This window comes from Pezoporus wallicus, unplaced genomic scaffold, assembly GCF_028554395.1.
Source record: "Pezoporus wallicus isolate ANWC-B61680 ecotype Strahan unplaced genomic scaffold, APGP_CSIRO_Pwel_v1 scaffold_14062, whole genome shotgun sequence".
Lineage (NCBI taxonomy): Eukaryota > Metazoa > Chordata > Aves > Psittaciformes > Psittacidae > Pezoporus > Pezoporus wallicus.
The window spans coordinates 537,702-564,325 of NW_026640917.1; the positions used below are offsets into that span (position 1 = coordinate 537,702).

The window sequence follows — 26,624 nt, forward strand, 5'->3', positions numbered from 1 at the left end:
TAAGAAAAGCATCTTTATACTTGAGGGATTCAAACGGAGCCTTAATTCCAGGTGCCGTTTGTGTGAAGAGATAAGTATCACCATGGGAAAGCAACAACATTATCTCTACTCCTGCCTTTTCCCACCAATAAACAGCCCCAAAGAAGATTAGTGGCACATGCTGCTGCCTGAATAAGGGAGCCATCATTCATCAGCAGAGCCAGTGACATGGGCTCTGACCTTTGGCTCAAATGCAATCCCATCTGCTGACCTCACTCCCCAGCAGGAATCTTCTAAGCAGAAAAGACAAGCTCCTGGGAACTAGGGAAGAATTTGCCATAGACATTTCATCTAGTTTTAATACTTCCTGGATGCTAGGCTCGGATAAGGAGTCTCAAAACAAGAGGAAACCATCTCCTCTTCCTGAAGCAGGATGGTCTCAGCGCAAGCTGAGACATCCCTCCTTTCACCAGCTATAAATTCAGTGCAAACAGGCTCAACAAGGGAACTCCTGCAGCTTTGAGGGTTTAGGCTTGGAGCATACCTGGGTAAAGAAAATATCCTCTTATGCTATTCTGATGCACACCCTTGGCTCAGTGAGGAGGTTACTTGGATGGATGCAGCTACTTTGGCAGTACAATCTCAGTAGGGCAGGAATTCAGTGCTCTATCCACTGTACCAAACAGTGCTCCCGATGCATCAAAAGCACACAGCAAACACCAAGACAGGGTCCAGATTTTCCTGTCTTTATAAAGTGTTAGCATCAGAGGAAGCCCTTACAAGATGCTGGCTCTCTATTCTGCTCTTCAGTGACTTACAGGGGGTGTATGTCCTACAGGGAAACAGGGATAACCCAAATAACCTCTTCCCCTTCTGGCTGCCTGGTGGGGACGTGCTGGTGATTTGTGTCTCTAAAACAACCTCAACCCTGTCAGTTTAGAGCAGCCTTTATGCTTATCCCATTTGCAGAGAGGGACCTCTGGGTCAGTAAAAAGCATCCTCTTTTGGTGGTCTCCTTAGCAATTGAGCTAAGATAAGTGATGGAACAGACACCATAGACGCTGAAGATGTCTCTTTTTATGGCTATCCAGGAAGGAGAGTGAAAGGAAGCTGTTTATGGCCACATCATGCTGCTTTTGCAGGCGTTCTGGGAAGTGGGGACCCACGCAGAGGCCCCTCGCATCTGGATGACAGATTCAGACAATGGATTGGTTTTAATCTTGCCATATAGGAGATTCCAGCTAAACTGATCTCATATGTGCTTTGCCTGGTCCCCAGCCAGCACGGGTGAGGCAGAGCAAGGCAAGAGTGATTTTCTGTGTCCTGAGGTTCTAGTGCAGTCCAGCCTTCGCCCATCAAGCAGCCAAATTGCATGGGACATCCCTGAATTTGGGGAGCAGGCTCTTCACCTGAGACGCACGTAAAATGCTTTGGATTCCACGAGTTCCAAGTCCTTGGATGCTGGAGCATTGAAACTCTTCTGTTAACTTGAGAAAGTCTCGTGGCATCCTGCCAAGGAAGATCCACAGACACAGATGTCTGCTCGACATGAAAGAGCATCCGTCCCCCACTGAAGGATTAACCTCTGTAGGTTGGGTCTCACTATGGAAAAGCTTTTCGGAAGGACTGAATCCAGGTCACACGGAATGCACTGACACAGAGACTACTACAGTTATCCTAGCCAGGAAAGGTCTGGAGCACAGGAAAGTGAGGCTATGGGAACAGTCACCTGGAAGCAGTGATGCTCCTTTCCCTGAGAACTGACTGTTGGGAAAAGAAAACATAGAATCCCAGATTGGTTTGGATTGGAAGGGACCTTAAACACACACACACACACACACACACACACACACACACAACCTGGTCTGAAGCACTTCCAGGGATGGAGCATTCACAGCTTCCTTGGGCAACCATGAGACAATGGATGCTGTCAAACCCACAGTGCCACAGGGGTGGGGTGCTGTGATGCTGACTGCTTCAAATGTTCTCTAGTGCATTTGTCACCCCATGTCTTGGTTACAACAGAGCCTGGGAGGGGAATGCTAGGGAAGTGGAGCTCCTGAAGCCCAGCTAGGTGGGATGCAGTCACACCAGCGCAATGAACACGTTTTATCCCTAAAACGCCAAACACAGGCAGCAGGGTTTCATTAGGGTATGTGGGAAAGAGCTTTAACAACCAAGGCAGGAAAAGTTTAATGCTGGTTTCCTTTTCATTTGCCAGATGTTTGGAAAACACAACAAATGTTTACTCCCCTGTTTCTGAGAGGTGCAGCCTGCATGGCAAGGTCCTGCTGTGGAAGGCTTGGGGAGAGCGTGTCCTTCCCATCACACACCTCTGAGACACGCCAAGCAGTGACAAAGGAGATGTTGAGACTGCACCTTAGGGAACTAGAGGCAGACCCTCATGAAGAGGGCTCAGATTGGTGGCACTATGAATGTTCAGCATTCCGACTGCGCCTCATCCTGCCTGTGCTCCACACTTTACCACAGCAGCATGTGCCTTATGGCATGGACCAAGACAGTGGTCTCACCGTGTGAGTCCTGAATTTAACTGAGTAACACAGTGGACCAACTTATCCTGAGTCCAAGAGCAGTTCCAGGGCTTCCAGAACCAGAGATCCCCCTTAACTGCCACGACTAGTCTTAACATCGTTAAATCTTCACCCCCCAAAGCACTTTGAAGCACTGTATCGTTTCCAAGAGACGCTGAGGCTGGAAAGGTCACCCCTATTTACACCACCATTGGAGATGGGCGAGGTGCATCCTACAGAGTAACCAGAAAGCCAGGCAAGCCAGGCAGGCTGTCTGCAGATAACCTTGACCTAGCAAGGAGGAGTGCTTCCCCAATGGGACCGGGACAGTACCAGGCCACTGGCTCACAGGATCAATGCTCAGAGGATGCTGACTGGCATTTCGTTTGCCCTTGCTTTGTACTGAAGGACAAGGCTCAGGTTCTGTCCAACTTGTCAGTTTGGAAGGATGTCACCAGTTCAGTGAAGCATCTCTGCACTGACTTGCTCCATACCCTCATCTCATGGAATCAGACCTTCTGCAGCACACTGAGGGCCACGATTTCATTTCTGCTTGCCTTATACCATCACCATCCCAGTTAGTCAGACTCCACCTGCTTTGCCTTCCTTCCAGTCCCTCTATTGAATCAGAGGCAACAAGCTGCAAGCTGCTAAAGGATGAATATCCGGTGGATAAGGAAAATATTCCTTACCAGGAGAGTGGTGCAACCCTGGGACAAGAGCCTCAAAAGGAAAGGCTCAGGCTGAGCTTTGATAGAGCTTTGAAGCCAGTCCTGATCTAAGTCAAGATCTAAAGCCCTCCAGAGGTCCCGTCTCTTCAATGAGCCTGCGCTGCCATTAAAAGATCTTTCAGAAAACACCTACATGAATAAAGCCCTCTTCCTAGTCCAAGAGATCAGGCAAGCTCCATTCCTCACTGCCTTGGGCTCTGGGAAGCAGGCAAAGAGATCAGAAATGCATTTTGCAGGACGTTTTCTATCATGCCTTCATGCCTGCCGTACTCCCTCCTAATTGGAAGCTAACACCAAGGCTGGCATGGGAGCTCTTTCACTTCTCTACTTTGCCAGGCCAGGAGATGCCCTGGGAGCAGAGAGGCTCAGTTTTGAATGGCCCTCGTGCTCCCAGCATGTATCCTGAGCCCTGTGCTGAGCAGGCTGCTGAAGCTGTGCAGGGGGTTGCGGTCCTACCTTCACATCTGTGGTTGGTCTCGCTCTGCTTGTGACCCGCTGGGCATTTGCACTCGTAAGAGCCCACTGTGTTGATGCAGTTTCCACCTTGGCAGAGGCCAGGAATGGCTTGGCATTCGTCCACATCTACAGGAAGAAGAGCAAAGGTCTTAGGAAGTGAAGCCATTGCAACACATGAATTTTCAATCCCATCGTGGTGAGAACCCTATGAGGAAGAAGCAGCTTTGCTCAAAGTACATGGATTTACGTTTCATAACACAATTGCCCATCAGATCACATTAGAAATAAGGTGAAGGGCAGAAAATGGGCATAAATATATTGCTGCCTTATCTACTTAAGCAAGAGGGGAACAAGAGTATAGTAAAGTATCCCAAAGCAAACATCCATGTGTCTACCCCCTCGTGGTTCAGTTCCAGGCTGGTAGCTGGGTTGAGAAGTGGCTTGATGGGATGTCCTCCTGCAGCCTTCAGAGAGCAACATCTGCCACAGGGCAGAGGGGGGAACCTATGCACTTGGGTTTTGCTCTTCAGCTCTGTCCCAGGCTCATCCTGCAGCCATGGTGTCCACGTCAGTGAGGGGACACCATGCTTTCCAAAGCATCTCAGGAAGACCTCAGTACTTGCTGCTCAGAACCACGCTGCCTGTGTGATCTGATCTAGACTCCAGTTCTGCTTGCACTAACAGTGAGTGACAAATCTACTAAATAGGCCAAGCCTTCCTGAAGATACTGGGGCCATAAAACACAGATTACAATAGACAGCGAGAAAGTTCTCCTCTTCAGCCTTCCCAGTTTTGTCCTGTGGGATTTGGATGGTAATTTTGGCTTTTGACCATAGCAGGTAAAGGCTGAAGTTAGTTGCAGATGCAGAAAGGAATTCATGCAACTCTGAACGGAGACCCCTGCAACCCCTTAGAGAGGCTGCCAATGGTATCTATTGATGGGAGCTCCATGGACCATTCTGCTACTTGCTACTGCCTGGTTGCCCTGGACCCTGGATGCAACCTCTAAGCGATTTATATATATTGTAGTTGCCTGTGTGATCTTGAAGGAGTCACAGCTTCCATTTTGAACCAATACAATTTACAGAGCACTAGACACCCAATACGAGTGCTGATCATGCTCCAGTGTTGGGACAGAAGCAGCACCACAAAAAGAGGCCATATGGAAGGCTGCAACTTAGGTTTAAACTGGGAGAAACACTAGCCTGATTATCTACATCTTGTGGGATGGAGGATGTCACCTGAGAACCACAGCATGGTGAGACTCTTTAACTGGGCTGTGATAATCTTAGATGATCCCATGAGACACCCAAGGTCCATGGGGATGCTCTGTGACATCTCATGATGGATTTAGAGAAGCTTACAGAGAGAACTGTTCTCTGAACTGGGGCTCCTGGCAGGCATTCATCACTCACCCTGTCAGTGCCCACCAGGAAGGGTAAGGGAACATCCTCTACACGTTCATGGCATTTACCTTGGCAGGCTCCAGTCCGAATGTTGGGAATGAAACCTCGGCGGCAGGGGTGCGGTTGAGCAGGGCACATCTCACACGGGTGACCCCAGGCCCTTCCAATGGTGGCACAACACATGGTCTTGGTGCAGACGATCCCACTGAGCTGGCCCTGGCACATCTGGTTATTCACTTGGCTAAAGCAGGGACCAGTGCGATAGTCTGAGGGAGAGCAACAACATCCACAGGTTAGATCGAGACACAAAAAGGCTTGTATCCAACACAGGGTGTCTCTTCCCCTGCCTAGCAGCACAGCCTCACAGGTGCTAGGGCCCAGTACTGGAGGTGGTGACCTTCTTTCTGCTGTACGTTTCATGTCATCACCAAGAGGTTCTCCAAGCCAGCTCTTCCTGATCTCCCTCAGCCTTTTCCCATGAGCTATACTTATTCAATGCCTTGAGACACTCCTTTTAAGTACTGGCCTTCGAATGAACCCAAGATATGAAGTCAGACAAAGAAGCAACTGCTGGGGATAGCAAAGCAATGACTCTTCATTACAGTTAGGGGCCAAGATGCCTATGGAGATGACATGGTACAAGCATCTCTCATGGACAGCCTTAGGGCCTGACAGCCTGTATACCATAAACATGAGGATGATGGAGGTGTCTTGCTGTCAGACCACTTCTGCTTGGCTTGCAGAGTAAGACTCCCAGTTCTCACCCATTAAACATTCTGGGAAAGGATTCCCAAACCTTTCCCCATGATGTCTACTGTAAATGCCACAAAAGGATTTCTACACTCTCTGACAGCCTGTGTAAAGTCAGCCTCCTGCTGTTATACATGTCACTGTGATTAATCTCTTTGGTTTAACTCTTAAAGGTCCCCTGGCAATTTTCATTACATCTTTGAAACCCAGATGCTGCCTGTTTCCCATTCCCAACAAGGATCCTCCTACCCCTTAAAGCCAAGAATATTTTGAAGGGCTTGTTTGCACTAAGGAATGTGGCTTTGCCACTGTCTGGGCTCTCATGACCCTTGATTAGGGATATTAGCACAGCAGGCATTCATCAGGAAAGAAGATTCTGAAACAAGAGGGATTTTCCTTCGCCTGGGAATAGACGATTGCATGCAAGTGTTTGATCTGCGGCTGGAAAAAGGACCTTTAACCACGTTATTGTCAGACCAGAAAATTCCCCATTAACTGCCTAAGGATGTTCGGTGTTGGTCAAAGAGCTGCTATTTCACATAGTCTGGCTGAGCTTTGCAAAGTTGCTTAGGGAATCTTGATGTTGAAGTGCCCAGTAACTGGCTGTGAACCCAAATCAGTCCCCAAATTAACCCACGGCTCTCTTTGCAGTGGAACATTTGGGTTTGACATGTGAAGCAACAAAAGACTTGTGTGGAGGGTGGTTATACCTCAGCCACGAGCCCTGGGCAGCATGAGCATCACATGTAAAGATGAATAGTTCTGCTTCCAGAAATGTCCTGGTGTAATATAGACACTGCCCAAAAGCAAGCTCCATTTCTTGGCCTGCAAATTCTCAGCTATAAGTCTTTCCACGCATGATCTTTGCAATCAGCTCCTTCTAGTTAAACCCTTACACACACGTGCAAAGAATAAAAAGCAAGAAAAAACATAATCTTGATGGTTTGAAACAGAAAGCTTTCTCCCATAGGGTATGTTTGCATGACAGCCACACTGGAGAACCTACATTTGCATGAAACCAGGAGAGAGTGGCTTAATGCTGGGCTTTAAAAGATCACCTGGAAATCACTGCAGGCTTTAGACTGCCAGTGCCAGTGCTGATGTGCCTTCCTCAGTCCTGTGGCAGCGCTGAGTAAAAACTGTGTGAGGTTCATCTGGGTTATCATTATCCCACCTGGCATCAGGCTAAGCATAAGCTATACGAGAAATCCTCCTCTGTCTCTGGGCAAGAATCAATGAGTGCAATAATTGCTTATTCCCAGCTTAATGCTCCTCTGAACTGTATTCCTTGAGCAGTGGGAAGCACAGCCATACTTTGAAACTAAAATGAGAGTGTCAAAAGAAGTCTGGTTGTGGATGGCACCGAGGTGTAAAGAGCAAGTAGGATCTGAGAAGAAAAAGGGTAATGATTGTGCCATTACGTGGGTATAAAAGGGATTTGAAAGTCAGACCAGAAATGCGGGCTGTGTCTGCACTAAGGAGTTACCAAATAATCCTCTTCTTTGTCCGACCCAAATTTTCACAAGGTACCAAAGCACATGGTCCTCATTAGGGTCTCCTTGCCACACCAAGTTTAACGCTTTAATTTGTTCTACTTTATTCCTAGGAAAGAAAGCAACAACATTTGAGTTGTTTTGTCTCTTATGTATAAAACTGAAAGGCTCTTGCTCAAAACGTCAACCTTGAGGCTGGATCAGAAAGCAGCAGAATTGGGAAGGCTCAGGAGGGCAACAAGGGCAACAACATCCCCAGCCTGCAAAGGAACTGCTGGAGGAAGTGGAAATCATGAGGAGGAACAGGCAGGTTGCAGATGGACTCACTTGCAGAGCCAGAAGCAGGAGGTGTCACAGGCAGAGAAGTGATGCTGGCTCAAAAGAAATAGAGGAAAGTGGTTCTCCATGAGAGGAACTCTCCTAACAGAGGATGTGATTGCCATAGATCGTGAGCTGCAGGTGCCTGGTGCCCAGGGAAGCCATACAGAGGAGGCTCATAAAGGGCTGCTCTGCTCCTATGCTGTCCCCAGCTATCAGCATAGGGGAACTGACAGCTTTGAGGCACAAACTCAGCTCAGCTCTGCTTGAACGTGGCAGTACCCATGTGCTTACTTGTGAACGTCATCTGAGCTGCTTTGAAGCCTTGTTAACCCCTTCCTTTCCCCCTTTCCAAGTCAAAGGCAGCATGGAGAACACGTGGCTGATGTCGTTGTGGTGTCTACCTACAGAGGGCTCCTAGAAACTCACATCCCATAACTGTATAACCCAAAACTCAGTCGTACAGAGAGGAAAAGGGTAAACTCGCACCTCCCACGTCACCCCGCCGAGGCTGGACGCGCTGCAGCAAGCATTCCTCCAGATTGATAACGAAAGCACAGGGAGAACACCCCCTTTTTAAACAAATAATTGACAAAAATAGAGTTTCATATGTAGATTACTTCTTCGGAGGGAAGGAAGCCAAGGAAATTGCAGTCTGGAATGCAGAAAGCCTGGCTGCATTCCACCGCCCATCTGTTGCTAATTTTAATGGTGAAATGATTAAATTTTTAATGGGGCACCAATCAGATTTTATTAAGGAAATATGCACGCTTGGGTGTCTAAAGCCCATTTACAGTCAATGCTTGGGATCCCCCTTTCCAGGAACCCTGTCACAGGTAGTTCTCCTTTAGAAACTTGGTCTTTGCTGGTACACTTCTTAGAGGAGCAGAGACAAGGTGGCTTCCTCGCTGAAAGCTGAGAGTTCTTCCTGTTTCCTCAGCCTTCCAATAACAGTGCCCAGTGTTAGGGTATGGATGAGTTCCACCTTTCCATCTGCAGGTAAAGTTCTCACTAAAGAGCTTGTAAGAAATACCGGACCAGGCTTTATTTTGGGCATCAGAATCTTTTCACCTCTATGGAGGAGACTTTTAACACGTACCTGGGCCTTTAGAATCACTTGTAGCTGCAAAAATCAATCACTGCCTGACTTAACCTCTCCAAGTACAGTTAGAATCATAGATTTCTTGTCACCATCAGGTTAGATTAGGTTACTCTTCATGCCTACTCATCCTGAGCAGCCAGCAAGAAGAGAAAGCCCTCACATGGCAAAAGGCACCACAGAATCAGAGCTGAAGCATTAACATGTTTGCATTAACCATGAGAAATCTGACTCTTTGCTATGCTCTTTGTGGTCAAACCCCAGCCTCCCTCCACATATGGCTTTGAAGCATCACCTCCCCTATCCTAGCGACTTCTGCAGATGCTGCAGAGCAATGGTGGGGCCATTGTGAACCTTATCTACCCAACCCTGCAGCCAACGCAGGCCCCAGATGTGCTCAGAAGAGGAAGCTTAACGGGAATAGACCTCATTCCCAGTTCCCATGTTTGGCGGGTTGTCATGGAGATCGTTAGGCACCCCTATAGCTAATGAATCCCTGACAGTTCCAAGCCGCAAAGCCTTGGGGAGTTAATGGGTGGGATCCTTGCCATTACACATGCTCTTACACTGAGCCACGCTATTCCACTTGCGAGCAGCTTCCTGAAAATATCCCTGTAGACATTTTGAACTCTCCTAATGAGCGTCTAGGATGTAAGTGGAGGAACACTGTATGGTTGCTGAGGACATCTGCCTTCACCCACGTGCTGCATGGAGTCCTGCTGGAAGGGCTGGGACATTAAAGTGCATTAAGGATCAGCCAAACCAGTATCCAGAACCTCACAGCTTCCCCATGTCCACCACTTGAGGACCATGGATGCTGCCCTGGCTTTGCCTACCCTACTTAACCCAAGTTCACCTTGCCAGAGCCTGCCCAAGCTCCTCCAAGAGGTGATAAAGAATGATGCACTTCTCTTTATAGCCAGCTATGGCTATAATTCAGAGAAGAAATGCAGCTTGGAGTCATTAGAAAAGAATAATCAGTTGCAGACACTTTAAAATCACCACTCTGAGGCTATCAAACATTTATGGACAACACTTGGAAGGCACCTCCTCTATTGCTCAGTTTGCCCAGTGCTAAATGAAAACAAGGGCTGTCTTTGGTAGGGAATGGCTCCCTAGGATATTCAGTGCCATTAGTTTGCATGGAAATGTTAAATCCAGGCTGATTCCTTTGAAGGAGGCCCCAAGCTGAAGACTTCCCTAAACAAGGGTGTTGTGTACCACCTGAATTGAAACAGCGCCTGAACCCGAACCATTTACAACTTTATTTCATATCCAATTCAAATTACTGCTTTGCTGGAGGGAGGAAGCATTGAAAATTAACATTCCTCCCCCTGTTAACTGGTTCTTCTTTTTCCCTTTGTGGAAATCTGTAGGTTTTGACCAAGAACTTGTGAAAAGAAGCGTTTTGTTGGACACCTTTCACAAGAGAAAGGATTCCTCCACTTCTCTAACATCCAGCGGGGTGTCACCAGCTAAACGAGCGCTTGCAGTGGGAATTCAGATCCCAGGGTAAAGATGGAAAAGCAGGAACAACCCCTTGCTGTTTAAAACACAGTCCTAGAGGCACGAATATGCCTGACCCAGCCGCGCAAGCAGAGTCCAGAGGTGAAGGGACTGAAGAGCTCTCCTCTGCACCCCCAACCCCATCCTGCAGCCTCCCGTTTCTCCAGCACCGTTTGGCTGGAATCCCCTCCCGAGCGCGGCCGTGGGCTGGGTGAATTCCTTCTGCACAACACAAATAAATAGAGCGGCGAGGAAGGGGAGATTTTTCTTTGCTAAAAATCCAATTCCTTCCCATAATAAACAACGCCGCTGCTGAAGGCTTTCTCTCCAAGCACTCAGGACAAACGCTGCCTGTAAGCAATCCCCAGGGAGCCACAGACCTCGCTGGGATGAGGTCACTCCAACATATGCCCCAGGCTTTGGCAGGCTTCCACGTTGCTTTCTAAAAGCTCCAGCAGAGGAGAGCAAGGGCAGGGGATATCCAGGCTGATATCTAGTTTGGCTGGGTTAATGAATTATTTCCATCAGCACAAGGCTGGTCCCCCAGGCCATGGCAGCACAGCCTGGCACCTCCTCCTGTCTGCATCCTTCCAGACTTCTGGAGCAAGGCAAACGGCTCTGGGAAAGGGCAAGACGCAATCAAGGCAAGGCACTGACCTGGCACATCCCTCTGCAAGCTTCTACCCAAAGAGATTCCCACACAAACTGGCTGCTTGTGGCGGGGCCATTCCCTAGGGAGCCCATGGAGAACCTGCTGGGAGAGCCGATAGCTTCCAAATTAAAAGCTTAACGGAGCAATCCATGTCCTGCCCATAGAGACACCACAAATGTATGGGGAAAGACAGCATCCAAAAGCCACCAACCAACTGAGGAGCCAACAGAAAGTCCTGTGCCTGTTCCTGTTGCCCTAACTGTGACTGCAGGGCTTTTACATGGCTATAACTACGAGCGAATGCTGATCCTAAGTCACACAGCACAGCTCCAAGTGTCTGCTCAGGCTCTCAGCCTGCCTCCTACGTGACAGCTTTGCTGGGAGGGGGAGCGGTGGACGCAGGGAGAACAGCACGAGGGTCTCCGTCAAGGGCTCCTTTCTCATGGAATACTTTCTCCACCTAGTCATTTCCTTACCTCATGCAAACACAGCCACATTCCTCACGTTTAACTGTTTGGGCTTTTGCAGAGAAGGAAAAGCTGGCCGGGGCGGTTTCTGAGGCCAGACATTCCGAGTGCTGAAATAACATCTTCGAAGGAAATAGTAAAGGGAGAACTTTTTTAAGTTTTCCTGTCCTATTTTTACAGTTTCCTGTCAAAGTCTTAGCCTGATGAAACCTGAGATAGAGCTCCCTGCACAGCCCTCCTCTGAGGGCTCTCCACTGCGAGCAGCATCTGAGGCACAAAGCACACACTGCAACATGGGGCTGGTAGTCCCAGCACTTAGAGAATCACAGAATCAACCGGGTTGGAAAAGCCCTTTAAGCCCATCCAGTCCAACCATTCCCAGCACCGCCAAGGCCACCACTGACCCATGGCACTGAGGCCTCGTCTCCACGCTGTGTGAACACTTGCAGGGATGGTGACTGCAGCCCTGCCCTGGGCAGCCTGTTCCAATGCCTGAGCACCCTCTGGGGCAGGAATTGTTCCTCAGCTCCATCCAAATTTAAGCTGTGAAAATGCCTGGAAGTGTTGGAGCATGCTGTGTGCTCCAGCCTGGAAGAGACCATGGGCTCGGAACACTGTTGAATCACTGCCTGGTCAGCTAGGGCAGAGATGAATGCGCAGGAGTGGAGGTGCTCGGCGTGGCAAAGGGGTTTGAGAGCTCCAGACTCTTCCTCATGGGGCACACGGACCCTGCTTAGTTGGCCAGGCCTGGAGCTGCTGTGCCACCATGAGCTGAATGCCTTCAGTAGATGTGGACCAAGCAATGCTTCTCCTGCCAGTCTGCATTCCTCCTCATCCATCTTCACGGGCTTGCAGAAAACAGAGTTGATGCAGAGCCTTGGGTTGGTGTCAGTGCACAGGAACTGCAGCCGTTCACGGGTCTACCTCCAAATGTGCTCAACTGAGCCTCTGCGACGTGATGCTCCACTGCACCCCTCACAGTCACCTGCAGAGCGCTGCTTCCAGACCTTGCAGAGCCTTCAGATTCATGTGAAATGTGAAAAGAAGCATTTCTCTTCGTGCCACTTTCCTTCCACAGGGATCGGCAGGTTCCACAGCAGCAGGATACGCTTGCTCATGGACACTCCTCCAGGCAGTGGGAATGTCACTGCATCCAAGAGTGATGGAGAGTCAGAAGATGAGGCAGTCTCCTTCCTGCCCAACCCAGAGCAGGCAATGAGGTGTCAGCTGCAGACAAGGAGGTCCAACCCATGATGGTCCAGCCTCCTCAGCTCATTCAGCTACAGCTGATTCAAACACTCCCATGTTTCTCAGTGCAATGCAAGTAGCTTGGTTTTGGACAAGGTTGACTCGAGCATCTCATTGCAAAGACCCTCTTTGCTATTAATTGTACCTTTGCTAAATTTTACCTGTTTCACCTTGAAACAGGTTTGTACCCAGGATAAGCAGTTTTGGGAAACTCCCATTAAAACATTCCTGTCATCTTTAAAGGTAAATCTTGGGAATGCTGTTTCCATGCAGGGCTCTGGAGGCAATTCATTCTGATTCCAGAGGCTGCTTCCCATTGTCCACAGCAAACTGGCCCCTGAGCCACATGCTGAGCACCAAGCCACAAACCAAGGTATCAAGAAGCTGTGCATTGGGAGTGCTGCCCACATGGGCTGGGAAAAGTAGTGATTGTCTCATTAAGGATTGGACCATAAAGCCCATGGGCACGCAGGAAAATTACATGTGCAGGATGTGGCTCCATCCACCAGCATTCCCAGCAGCCTCCGACTGGTTTTCTGCAGAGGTCAGAGGGAAATGTGGTTTTACAGAACTACAATTACTGCATCAAGGAAACCTGTCTGCAGGAGGAAAACGGCAACTTACAGCTGAGAAAAGACTTGAAACCCACTCCTTGGGCAGTTTATGCCAGACCTTTCCACATAGGTGCAGGTGATGTAGAGCAGGAGATGCCAGAGCTCTTTGGACCACAGTTCTCAAAATGCTTTTTCTACCACAGTGTAGAGAAATGGGAGGTTTTCCCCCATCTTTGCAGGCAGGCTGAGGAGAAGGAGCTCCACCACATATCTACATCATATATTCTATATCCCAGCTACGTGCTCTGCTTTATGTCTTAACATCTGTATTAGCAGAGGACTAGGAAAGATCAGCTGAACACCCGGTTTCTAACAGGGATGAGAAATGTCTTTGTAAGCACAAGCCTTTTATTACAAAGCTCATCTGGGGGGTGGGAGATGCCAAGAGCATTCCTGCAGGAGAGGTTTGACTGAAGGAATATCAAGGTTAATCTGGAATTCATAGGATGAAGGGCTTGCTGAATGTCCAGCAAGTGGCCCGATGGCTTTGAGTGGGTATGGCAGAAGGACCCAGCACAGCCAGTGCTGTCCCTACCTTTTCCCTATCCCAGAGAACTGAAATCCAAGGAATGAGTAAGAATTCACGGCTCCCTGGGGCAGCCTTGCAGCTCAGGGGATGCATGGGGAGAGTCAGGCAAAGGGCACTCAAGGAGCCGCATCTCAATCCATGGGTTTGGGATCTCTCCATTCCTCTGGGACTGTGTGTTGCTCTTCCTTCAGAAGAAGAGCTGGGTTTGGGCTGTTTCACAACGGACGTGGACCTCAGGCACCGCCTGTTGTATGGAAGAGAGATTGTTGACGTATCTTCATTTGCAATGCAAAGGCTGAGATTAAAATCCTCTCTGGGTTATCCCAGAGAGCACTGAATTCCCATGAACTATTTGTGGTCCCTTTCTCGCCAGCATGATGTATGCCTGTGTGTGCCTGGGCTCCGGGGGAGCTTCCAGCTGAAGGTATGAAATCCATAAAGCCCTCCTGATTACTTCACTAGGAGCAGCATTTTGGAGTTCAAGTCTGTGACCTGAGTTAAGAGAGGAGTGAGCAAAGGGACCACATTACTGCTGCCTGCTTCCTGCTATGGCTTTTGCATGCACCCAGGGGGCTCAGACACATCCTGTGGGGCTGTTTCCTTTCTCCTAAGCCTCCAAATTAGACTGAATATTTTAAGGGGGGGGGAGAGAAGAAATCATTATGAAGAGGAAACAGAAAAGCTGAGACAAAGCCACTCTTCAGTCTCCTCAGGAGGGGGGTTGGAGATGCTTCACAAGCAAGAATAATGGGGTATTCTGCAATATTCCCACCATCTGGAAATCCGAGCGGATTAAAATGCAGTTTATGCTCAGCCACTCATGAGCATCCATCTGTATGTTACAAGACGGGGTTTTGGATCGTGCATTCTGTTTATACATGGCAGGGGATGTCTGTCAGTGGACAAGCTACGGCTGGAGGGAGCAGTAGAGATCACTGTGGATCTGTCTTGCCTTTAGACATGGCTGCCAGAGTTAGACCTAACCATGATTCATGTAAGTTTTCACTTCAAACCAACCCAGTCCTGGCCATGGGTTTGGAAAGAGAACAGCCCTGCAGTGAGGACTGTGGAAGAACAGGAGAAGCTCACTGCCTTTTCCATGGATGTTGCACATCTAGGGTCTTCTGCGGCTCCCATCCTTGCTTTTGTCCATGTGTTTGGAGCTCTGTGTTCAGTGATGGGGCTTTGTTTTCTTGCGCCGGCCGATGAAGAGCCAGAACTCAGGCACTGGATGCCAGGTGAAAGTTTGCTGTTATCTCTACATGGACACAACCCCTTCCAAGGCTCTCATGGGATATGGGACTTGGGAACAACCATGCAAGGCTTCAGGAGCACAGCTGGCTTTCAGCTCAGTGTTTGTATTGAAGAGCATCACCCCAGGAGTCTGTTGGTTAACCTTGCACCATTAAGAGGAGGAGAACATGCAGACATAGCCAGAGCCCTTTGAACCAGACAAACCGGAGGAACTACAGGCAATCTCCACAAAGATCAAGGATGTTACTCTAAAAACCTCTTTTTCCAAAGGAAAAGATTTCCTTCCATGAGAGGTAGCAACTGGCATCCACAGTGAAGACCTCGGCACTTGGACAGGAAGAAAGCCCAGTTCAACCTCATCCTTGGAACACAGGAGGAGCCTCCCCACCTTCACCTGAGACAAACATTGTCCCTTTTCACAACCCTTTTCTTCCTGCTTGAAGGAGGGTGAGATCAGAGACATGACATCCAAATGTCTCCTTTTTCTGTAAAACCATTGAAAACAGAATGGGGCCTCTTTCCCCACAGATTCATGTTTTCTGTACTGCAGCTTTTTCCTCCCACACTGATGTAATGGGAGTTCGTGTTACCAAAGGCTGCTGGGGTTATACAATATATTCTCCACTTCTTCATCCCTGAAGATGTCAAGTAGAGAGAGGAAATGATGCTAAGATTCTCTGAGTACCCAGCTATTAAGGTATTTACCTCTGAAGTGGAGTATTTCCTGAATGAAGTGTGAAGTTGGTCAGATTGCTTCTATTACAAAGCAGCCTCTTACTGGAGCCCTGAACTGTTGAACATGAGGCTTGTTGAGTGCAGGGCAGCAGAAGCTGTTGCTTAGCCTTCAGGAATGTAGTTTATTACTGTTTCAAAGGAAAATTATCTCCTTTTAGGGTTATAGCAAAATAAAGGGCAATTAAAACCCTGAATTAATCTGCAATCGGATTATTTGGGGGGTTTGAATCCCTTCTTTTCATCAACACAGATGACTGGCACGTTCTCCAGTGCTTGCCACTGCAGATAGCTCCATAGTCCACATGTCTGAGGCAGAACAGATCACTCCTCTGTACACACTCATCCTAAAGTCAATGCCTGCACATTACCCATCAGTGATGCAAAGCAATTGCCCCATTTCAGTAGGAGAGGTGGATTCTACAATACATCCTCTCCTCCACAGGCTAAGTGTGGTCTGATCTCCCACCCCAGCTGGTTCCTACCAGTAGACATCTCACAGCAAAGTACTAAGGGAAATGACTGTACATACCACGTTATCCCTGCTTTCTTTCCAGCTTAAACTACCTGTAGAGAGGGCCTTAGGTGAAATGGTCTAGGGTGAGGAGTCTCTGCCAGTGGCAAGGGAGGTGGAACTGGATGAGCTTTAAGGCCCCTTCCAACCCAAAACCATTCCATGATTCACAAAAGCTCTCTGCTCACTGAGATGCAGGCAGGAATCCAAGGAATTTCCAGAGTACTCAGCCACGTTCCCAGCCATGCATGGATGATGTGGTGGTGCTCCCATAGCATAACTGTTCTTCCTCCATATGAAGCCAGTGGCTTTCAAACTCTGCTTCGAATTAATCTTTCTTGGGGAAAAATCTTCAGGTGCGAGACTCAGAGCTATAGATGGAGCTATAGATGATCCATGTCCCTTCCAAGCCTGCCGCTTGAGCCTCCTGTTACTGGAGACTCCCAAGGATGCTTGTAACCATGTCCAATACCACGGCTGCTTGAAATGGAGAAACTGAACAGAAAGCCAACAGTGGTCCTGTCTCCAGTGAGCCTGGGACTTCATCGTGACAGGCCTGGAGATGAGTGTGCTCCTTGGAAGGGTTAAGTCCTTCGCTGTCCCACATGGGGCAGTCACAACCGCCTCACCTGGCTGCCAACTCCCCAGCTGCCCAGCCAGGAGCCTCTTAGAGAAGTGTAACTTTTAACATCTCTTAGCAAAGCAAGCGCGCTGTTTGTCTTGGCAGGGAAGAGCCGTGTATACACAGCTGGAGAGCTTGTTTTGTCTCTTTGTACAAGTCTGGACTAACCCAAATCTCTAAAGGCTTTGTAAAAATGCTCTCTTTATGTAAAGCTTTTTATACATTACAAGATGTCTCCAAAGTCTGGCCCTGCTCAGCCCCTTCCACTCTCGCTGCTAACCCCTCCACTACCACGCATGCAAAGTCGGGACAGTTGGGATCTTTCAGTCCCTCCTGGCATGGCCGTATCCAGAGGTTTCCTTCAGAAATTCCCAGCTTTCTTCTCAAACCCAGCCAACGTCTGTGTGGATTTACAAACCTCAATGCTTCAGACCCCCGGGAGCAAGGCAAAAAGAAAGCAGCTCTGCAGACACAGGGCTGGAGCCTGGGTTCAGGGGATGGAATGGAACCCTGCAAGGCAAAGCCTTGGAAAGAGAAAGGCTGTTATCATAATACCCTTCCATAACTAAAGCAGCGCATATCTGCACGTGCACGTGCGTGTGTGCTAGGAAAAGGCAAGGAGAGGGCTTAACGAATATGGACCTGCAGTGCTCAACCGATATCTGTGTTTGCAGGAGAGCACAAAGAAGGAGGCTGGAACAATGAAAGGTTGCTTCAGTAAATGCGTGTGGAGGCTTTTAAAGAGCTTTCCCTTCTCTGCAGCCAATAAATGTGAGGCTCAAACCACAGCAGAGGCCTTTTATGGGGCACCTGCACCGTTAGGTTCAGTCGATAACTTCTGCAACCCAAGGAACATTGCACAGCTCCGTTGAGCTCTGCCTGTTTCTGCTGGCTGCGATTCAAGCAGGGCTGACTGATGCTTGGGCTACCAGAAACCAACTGTTATTCCTATCTCACCCTCTAAATCATGTTGCCAAGAATCCCCAGCTTGGAAAAAGAAACATTAAAGGCAGGAAGAGCCCAATCCTTGGAGGCAAAGTTAAACAGAATTCACCCAACCTCGGGAAAGCGAGAGGCTAGAGCAAACAGAGCATTTCCAGGGTGCTTTGATCTTAATTCTGGGAGTCTGCACGTTGGCTTCGTGTTTCAGTTTCATTTCTGCTCTGTGCCACTCTGCCCCTTGCCAACAATCATATCGGCGCGGCGTCGTGAGATGTCCATCTGAGCCAACAGGAAAGGGAGAAATCGCACGTCTCAGCCAAACCCTCAGTCATACCCGCACCGCCCAAGTGTAAACCCGATCGACTCAAGCACACACGGGCTGGATGAGCTACAGCAAAGCCACATGTCACTAAGAGCCGTCCTCTTAGCTGGTGAAAACTGCGTTTCTCAGTGGAGCTGTTTCATAGTGGAGGAGCAGCTGGCATCGAACCGCATGAGGTTTATAATAAACCAGAGCTGGCTTAGGGTTCCCTTCAAAACAGTTTTACTAAAATAAGGTTCTGTCATGGAAAAAACTTCACTTCTGGCCATAATTCTCAATGTTTTTCAAGTAAATATAGCACTAAACCATAAAACCCATTTTGCAAAGGGTAGAACGGAACGCAGCCCTGAGGAGAAGGACTTGGGGGTGTTGATCAATGGGAAGATCCCCATAACCCAGCTTCAGTGTGCCCTTGAGCCCAGGCCCCCTCCGTGTGCTGGGCTGCACCCCCAGAGCGTGAGCAGCAGCTCAGGGAGGGGATCCTGCCCCTCTGCTGCGCTCTGGGGAGACCCCCCCTGCAGCCCTGATCCAGCTCTGGGGCAGCAGCACAAGAGGGACGTGGAGCTGTTTCTTTCCCCTTCTCTCTTAGTTTTTAGGAAGTTAGTGATGGTGCCACCTTCCCTCCATGAGGATGCTGCGGTAAGAGGCTTCCTGGCATTTCTAAGCCATTCCCAGGTTATCAAGATAGGAAAGAGGGAAATGCCCAAGAGAAAAATAGCCTTTTTGTAGCCAGCATGGGGGTTTATTGACGTTTAGAAGTAGCTACAAGGGCCACATATGGAGAGGAGGATCCAGAGACACATAACCAGGGATCTCAGGGAGCGCTTCGGGCATGAGGGTGTCATTAGAGGCTGTGCAATCAGGCAAACGAATAGAGCAGAAATTCACATTGAATTGAGGATCTTTAACACTTAAATCTCCAACCCCCCATCCTTTGCCCATGACAGTATCCTGAAAACGTGCTCCTTACCTCTCTCGCACTGGGGACCGGTGAATCCATAGACACAAGCACAGCGGTTCGGCCCAATGCATCGACCTCCATTCTGACAGCCGTTTTCACAGACAGCTGTTTTGAAAGGGAAAGAGAAATCAGGGATTCGTGGGCTTAGTGAGACCCCAGTGTGAGACGTGTGGTGCTGGCAGCACTTGGAACGTCGCCTGCTTTGTGTTGCTCACCCATCGAGAGGCTCCTCCATGCAGGGAACATATAGAGAGAAGCCTGATCTTTTTCTTCCCTGGAAAATTACTTCCTGTTTCTGAATGAACCCATTTATAAAAAGGCTATAAAGTCTCATTTCACTTGAGAGGATTTCCTGCGCACTGGAATCTCAGTTCATTCGGGTCAGCACTGGGATTTGAGTGTCAAGGTCAAGATGAACTGATACAAATGAGAAACTGCACAAAGGCAAATGTTTCACGTGTGACAGCAGTGAATTGTGAGGAGAGGCGGCTTGTCAATCCCACAGACCCAGAGCAAGGAGGAGCGAGTCTGATCTGCACACAAAGTATTCACTGACTTCAAATCAGACCTGCTTCCCTTAGCTGGGAAACCGCAGTTAACTGAAGGCAAAGGAGGAGGTTGCTGATTAGGTCCTGGGCTGGGGCTAAGCCCATTGAGCAGGATGTAGGAACACTCCTGCACATGCCACGAGCAACTGATGGCTGTGACAGATGCCGTTGACCTATTGAAACCTCAGAAGCTGTAATGACTAATGAGAGGAGGAGCATCATGACACCTCCTAAAGTTCCTACGGAGAGCTTCACTACTCAGTTGCCCGACACCACCATTAGCACATTGTAGAGGAGCAGAATAGACCCTCAAGAAAGTTGAGGTCCACAGCACCTCAGTGTGGCCCTCCCTGGTTTAGGGCCAAGCTCTGAGCTGCAGAGGCCAGGTACTGCTGCATTTCCAAGCCTTCCAAGACTCCACTCATCTTAGAGCCGAGGAAGACAAAATCTGCTCTCTGGGATGTTGCCAGTGGGACTCTCCATTGTTCCCCACCCTGTCAGTGATGTCTTGCCAATATCTGAACCATTATGAAAACTCTACTGAGGATATTATAGGTGGAGCTGGTAGCAGCACATAATTAAGGTTGCCTAGCACGTTCCATTCTAAGCCCAGGGTTGCTGTTACTTATAATTTTCCCAAGCTTGAGCTGCTCGGAATGAGATTTTCCATATGGTGTGTCTGCTTGGAGTGGAACCGTTTGGAAAGCTGCAGCAGAAAAGGAATCAGTCATAGCCGAGGAGTTTAGGGGGAAACATGGTGTTTTGCCCAGCTTTTACTTGCAGACCTTACTGGGAATCTCAGCGATTGATTCTCACAGGGAGGCAGGGATTTGAAATTGCCCTGGAAAACTCCATTTGCTCAGAGGTTCTTCCAGAACTATTGTGCACACTTGCTTACTAGACACTTACTAAAGATGGCACCCAAGTTGTTTGGTTGCTACTTCCACAATGTACATGAGCAGTGATTTAAAATTGCCAAATATGGGACACTGGGGGGGGGGGGAAATTCGATTTCTCCCTATGAAAGGCAGAAGTGATTTGACAAAGCAGAGAACCAAGTCATAGAACACTGCAAAATGGCTTTCAGTTACAGTATGGAGGTTCCTCTGTAGGAAATCAGTGTTGTCAAATGACAACTAAGAAATCAACCTCCCAAACGTAGCCAGGAGCAATTTATAATCAAAAAGTACTGGGTTTTTTGTGGTTTTGTTGTTCTTCTAATTGAAAGCATTGAGGATATGCTGTTTATCTAAAACAATTTGCAGAGAAATTATATCTAATGTACATATATATTTGTTACATTTATTTATTTACATATATGTTTCTATATATTTACAATTAAGTTACATCCAGTAAGTCTATATCTGTATCTGTACCCCCTAAGGAGAGTGGGCTGAGATTCCAATGGAGAGGAGGATATAGTGATGCCATCAAAGAGCCCATCAGCGTGTGCAAGGTGACCTCCCTGGTCAGGAGGCTGCATGGATCCAGCCTTGCCCTCCCTCCCCAGCAGGACCTGCAGGTACTTACGTTGGCCACAGTAGGTTCCAGTGTAGCCCTTCTGGCAGAGGCAGGACTCCTCATTGCAGCTCCCACCATTCATGCACCTCACGTTGCAGGTTTGGACTATGGGGAAGAGCAGGGAAATATCACACAACGATGCAACAGCTTGTGATGGGAGGTGAGCACCTCACACGTAGGGATGGTCAAAGCTTTCTGGTCTTGGTGCAGAGCCTAAGGGTGATGGTAAGTGGCCAGCTCCTTCAAGTGAAGCAGAGATTGTTGACCTCCCATGGTAGGATATGAGCCCATAGTGTGGTTAAAGGCTTACGCTTTTACTGAGGTACAATTACAAAAGTAAATAGAGAGCTGCTTCTTCATTCCCTAGATGTAAGATGTTTGATTCTTCCTGTACCTGATACTGTTCAGACAGGAAAAACCCATGAGCACTATGGGCAGTGGGGAACTAGGAGCAATTCAGGGGTGTACTTCACGTTCATCCCATACGGTATAAGGTATATATAAGGATATATAAGGTATACGTAAGGATAAGGTATCACTGTCCTCTTACAGCAAACAGCTTTCAGAGTCATACAAACAGAGCTCATTCCACAGACACCCATCATTTTGCTCTGCTAAGGAATCTACCCCAGTTAAACATCTGCAGCTTTGTCCTTTCTACAGGACACTGGAGCTCGTGTAACTGTGAGTAAGGGCATAGCTCCTGGTACCTGCCCTTCTTTCTTAACTCTGCCATTCTAAACAAGCCTTTCTTTCAGGATGCTACTCTTTTCAAGTATTTTCATACCCTTTTTATTATCCTTTTGGATCATTGCCCCATTTTAGAAACACACTTTTCACATTCTGGGCTGTCTAATCTTTAAAATGTCATTGTATTAAAAGACCTATGAGATGCTTGGGGGAATAGGATTCCTTTGGTGGAGAAAAAGCATCAACTTTTAAGATATTCTCTTCTTTTCATGTGGCCTATTACTATGGTGCAATTCATTTAATACAAGGGGTTTTCAAGAAATCTGAAAAGAAAAGCACATATCATCTATTGATTTTGCTGTGTTAGAGTTCAGCTTCCACACTGGATTATGCCACACTCATATATGACTAATGCACTGTAGGAAAACAATAGCAGTAAATAAATTGGGAAGTTTTATACTGATGTAAACACAAAGCCAGTATTGGCTTAACCATTTCACCACTATTCAACGTTTAAGTAATGTGGTATTTAAGCAGAAGAGCCCCAGAATGGGGCTTAACTGCTAAACATTGAGTTACAAATACAGGTCAAAGAGCTTTCCATCTTCCCTGAATGGCCTGGAACAATGCATTCATCCTTTGTAAGATGTGACAAACTGCAAGCACCTGAGGTTATAGCAAGTTATGTGAGAAGTGGTTTTCAGCATGAACCACCTCATGTCTGCAGGGATAGAAGGGGCCCTGATTTAGCAACTCGAAGGAGAGTGGATGCTCATCTATGGCTTGTGTCTTCTCTGTTCCAAGCAGGGAAGAGCTGGGGCCAGTGCAAGTGAAACGTCTGTCCAAAAGGGAGTAGGACAAGTGTCCAACAGGGATAATATATGGTTGATGCCTTGTTCATAGGAAGCCTGAAAGGAAGGAGGAGTGGAATGGGAAGTCTCGGAGCTCGGCGTTTGGGATGCTCAGCACATGTGCTGTACATTTAATCCATGCACTGCTGGTGTGGTTTGAATTAGTCATGATGTCTACTGCTCTTCCTATTGCTCTATGGCCAGAGATCAGGCCAAATTTAGATGAAAGCTTAACGATTAAGGAAACTAAGCTGGAGGCTTCAAAGCATTGCCCGGATCGTCAGACATGAGCCCAGTCTCCCTGGGAAAAGGCAGTTTCCAGCACATGCTTCCCCTGCACTGCTCCCTACAATTCATCAACCCTGGGAAAACAATTGCATAGAGCAAAGCTGGGAGGGTGCCCAGAGATGGAGGCAGCTCAGACCTGTCTGTCAGAGCTGTCCATCCATCAGGAACCAGCATCCTGAGCCTCACATTCAGCGCACGCAGCAAGGGGAAAGACTCAGCGACGTTGAGACCTTTTGGGACTTCAGGGTCCGACACAAGAAGAACCCTGATGCTCATCCAGAAACCTCCCCACGAAGTGGCAAAGACTCCTCCTGGAGCTGCACAAAGCAGGTCCCTTTCTTGTGCCATGACCCCCAAAGCCCTGAGGTCCCGTCACCGTCTCGCCTATCCCCCAGGCTGGCACTGTTAGAACCCCTTGCAGAAGAGCATCTTCCAACTGGGAATTTAAAGGCCTGTTCTGCTTTGTCAGGGCTTGCCAGGGTAGCCCTAGGAATAAAGGGAATGATGGCTCGCCCAGGTTAACTTTTCCCAGGCCTGGATTGGATCAGTTCTACAAGTGATCATAAAGGACCGGTGGCTGCCACCACCAGCACCACTTTCCAGGCTGACCGACTCCTGCCATCTGCACAGTCACTTGCAAACGACTCCTGAAACATCCTTACTCCCCAGAGCAGGAAACCAAGCCTTTTGTTATGACAGAGAGAGGCAGAGTGGCTTTTATTGCCTCTGGAATGCACAATCTGTCTGCTTTACCTCCCTGAAGCATTCATGGTAAAGACAGCTCCAAGCATCCCCGCAATGAATGCCAGATTTGATGAAGCCCCTGCAGAGGAACCTACCCCCACGTCGAGCGCATGCTGCAATCCAGCCCAGGCTCAGGGGAATGCCAGGGCTGTGCCCAAATGTATATACAGCTTACAGCATTCCTTGCATTCCTCCGTGATTGCTAACATATGGACCCTCACTCCAGAAACTCGGGTGTCTTCAGCACCTTCCTCTCAGCTAAGACCTGGCGAAGGAAGGTCTGCAGGAGCAGCACACGCCTGTGGGTGCTGGTGCTGAGCGCTTGCTGGGGGCATCTGCAGGGCTGGAGCACAACGTGGCACTTTGGAAGCAGCTCCTGGGAATTCCCTTCGTTGAGTTGCATGCTGAATGTGGGCTTGGGGGGGGGGGGTCTGATCTTCAATCAGACGCCTGCGGGTCACTTTGGTAACAATAGCTTGCCCACATGGGGCAATAATGGGAACTAAATCTGGGGGTGTCTCTAGGAACAGCCATCTGAGACCTCAGAAGGCTCTAAAATCCTCTGGATTCCTACCTTTCACACAGGGCACAGGCAAAACCCGTTCTTAAACCCATTCTGTGCCACAGCTCTGTCTCTTTGCTTGCTCTTTGGCTGGTGGTGTGTGAGTAGAGGCATCACGTATGGGTGAAGTGCTTCTATAGTCAAGCGCACAAGGTCACACAGGATTTGGTCACCCCCATTTGGGGATCTGGAGGGCCAGCCTCCATCCACACATTGCTGTCACTTTAGGAACAACTGAAGCCCTTTTGAGCTGCCTGTAGCCTGCATTGACCCAGGTGGGTCTCTGTGCTGGCTCATAGGAGCTTGGGTGGAAGGGCTTGCACGTCGGGCTGGCTATGGCTTTGTCTCTCTAAGCCTAAGGAGGGTGATCCCCACCCCAGCTCTGGTTACTCTTCCCAGCACTGCACCACCCTCCAAGAAAGTCATCTTCGTGCCTGAAGATCCCAAGCTTGAACATCTCAAGCAGCAGCTTGTGGCCATCACCCTCCATTACGTGACCATTGACTCATATCCAGCCTGGGCTCTACATAATTCCCAGGTCCCTTCAGCAATACAATGGAAAAAGGGGCCCAAAGGAGCAATAATTCCCTTCCACAAAGTACACAAGATCATTAGCCATCAGGATTTAGCCTCGAGCAGGAGTGTTTTCCGTGCAGAATCATGCGCTGCAGCATAACAGAGTGGTTGCAAGCAGGGTCTGGTATTGAATGGGCAGGGATTACCAGAGGGATATGGGAATTGCTGTCTGGATATGTGCCTGTCGCCCTGAGTTGCCCACAGACCTAAGCCAGTCCTCTTCCCAGGTCCAAGCTGGGGGAAGAAAGCAGAAAAAGGGGCAATGCAGTTCCTGCATTCCCAACTCTGCCGGTAGGGAAGCTCATCGAGTCACAGCAGTTGGTTAAAACCCCGAGCAGTTCTCCCTGACATCCAAATCCCAGCCCAGGAAAAGCTGCATCATTCTTCCATTGGGAAAAACAGATTATTTATTCGGGTCCCCAAAGCAGTGACAGATTGCATCCCACTGCAAAGAGCAGCCAGGGATGGATGCATGGACTCTACGGCAGCAGCATCGCTCTTTGCTGCCGAGATGCGGTTTCGGAGCTGCATCCTGCAGGATCCCTCATACAGGAGCTGCAAGCGGTTTGCTCCAGGTATCAGGGGCAGTGAGGACCCTTAGGTAAAACAGCCACGAGAAATGAGACTTTTGGACCGCTCCCCAGTTCACATTAGAACCTGGCTGCCAAAACAGGAACCGTTTCAGGGATACACACACATTTCCTTTCATTGTGATGGGGCGATTAAGAGAGCACAGAAGGGCTCCAGAGGGAGGAGCAGCACCAGCGATGTTCTTACCTCCAGCTGAGCCGCAGTTGGGAGAAAGCTGTCCATTGGAGCACGTACACATGTTTGGCCGTGAGCAAAAGCCATCACCACAAGAATTCCTGCAAATTGCTGGAGGAAGAGAAGGACACAGCGATGAGCAGAGGGCTGGCGTGCGAAGCTGCTCACAGGCATGGCTTCGGCTGCTAAAGGGCTGTGAATTCACCTCTTGTAAGAATAAGAACCTGGGGCACCTCTCGAGGACCCAGGGCAGACCAGCAATGGGAAGGACCCACTTGTTCACAGGGAGTTCTTGGAGACATCTTCCTTTTACCATAGCCAGTGGTTGGTCCTGCTGCCACACTGCTTTTAGAGCCAGCAGAGGACAGGGAAGACATATTTCACTTTTATATTTGTTCCATTATAACATATGTTATATTTGTTATTATATGTTATAATACAACAAATAAATTTGTTTTGCCTGTTAACAAAGCTTCTCAGCAGAGACAAGGGACATTCATGCTAATCCAGGTTGTTCTTTTCCTTACACTGTATGTGTCTCCACAAAGCATTTTGCACTCTGGGGTCTGGCATTGAGGGAACTGTGCATCTCCTGTGGAATGAGGGGCTGAGCCTGAGTCAGCCAGAGATGCATCAGCAGGATGCCTTCATATCAATCCCCATCCTTTCTTGCCTGGGACCCCTGCTAATCTCTTCCCTTTCCTGTGCCATGGGAGCCAAGAGCATAGCTGGCAGTATTGTTCCACCTGTGTAAGCACAACTTTTATGAGAGGCCCATGAAAGTATCTCATCTCTGCGTGTTTTATAAATACAATTAGAAGCCAGAGTCCCCTGAGGACCTGCAGCCCAGATGGCATGGTTTAGTTATGAGAAAAGTCAGCAGCCAGCCCTGAGTGTCGCTAACCCCACATGCCACAGAGCAGCTCTTTGCCTGGGAGTTCCTTAACCCTTCG

At 48.7% G+C, this 26,624-nt stretch overlaps 1 protein-coding gene across 1 annotated transcript in view; it reads right to left on the reverse strand.

Annotated features, from left to right (window-relative positions):
* LOC130605605 (fibrillin-2-like) overlaps window positions 1-26,624 on the reverse strand; it is a 95,432-nt gene that overhangs the window by 48,685 nt on the left and 20,123 nt on the right. The window contains exons 5-9 of the mRNA XM_057421218.1: window positions 25,684-25,782; window positions 21,205-21,300; window positions 19,136-19,231; window positions 5,172-5,369; window positions 3,698-3,823 (exon numbers count right to left, since the gene is read on the reverse strand). Coding sequence (XP_057277201.1) covers window positions 3,698-3,823; window positions 5,172-5,369; window positions 19,136-19,231; window positions 21,205-21,300; window positions 25,684-25,782 — 615 coding nt within the window. The remainder of the gene's footprint in view (window positions 1-3,697; window positions 3,824-5,171; window positions 5,370-19,135; window positions 19,232-21,204; window positions 21,301-25,683; window positions 25,783-26,624) is intronic.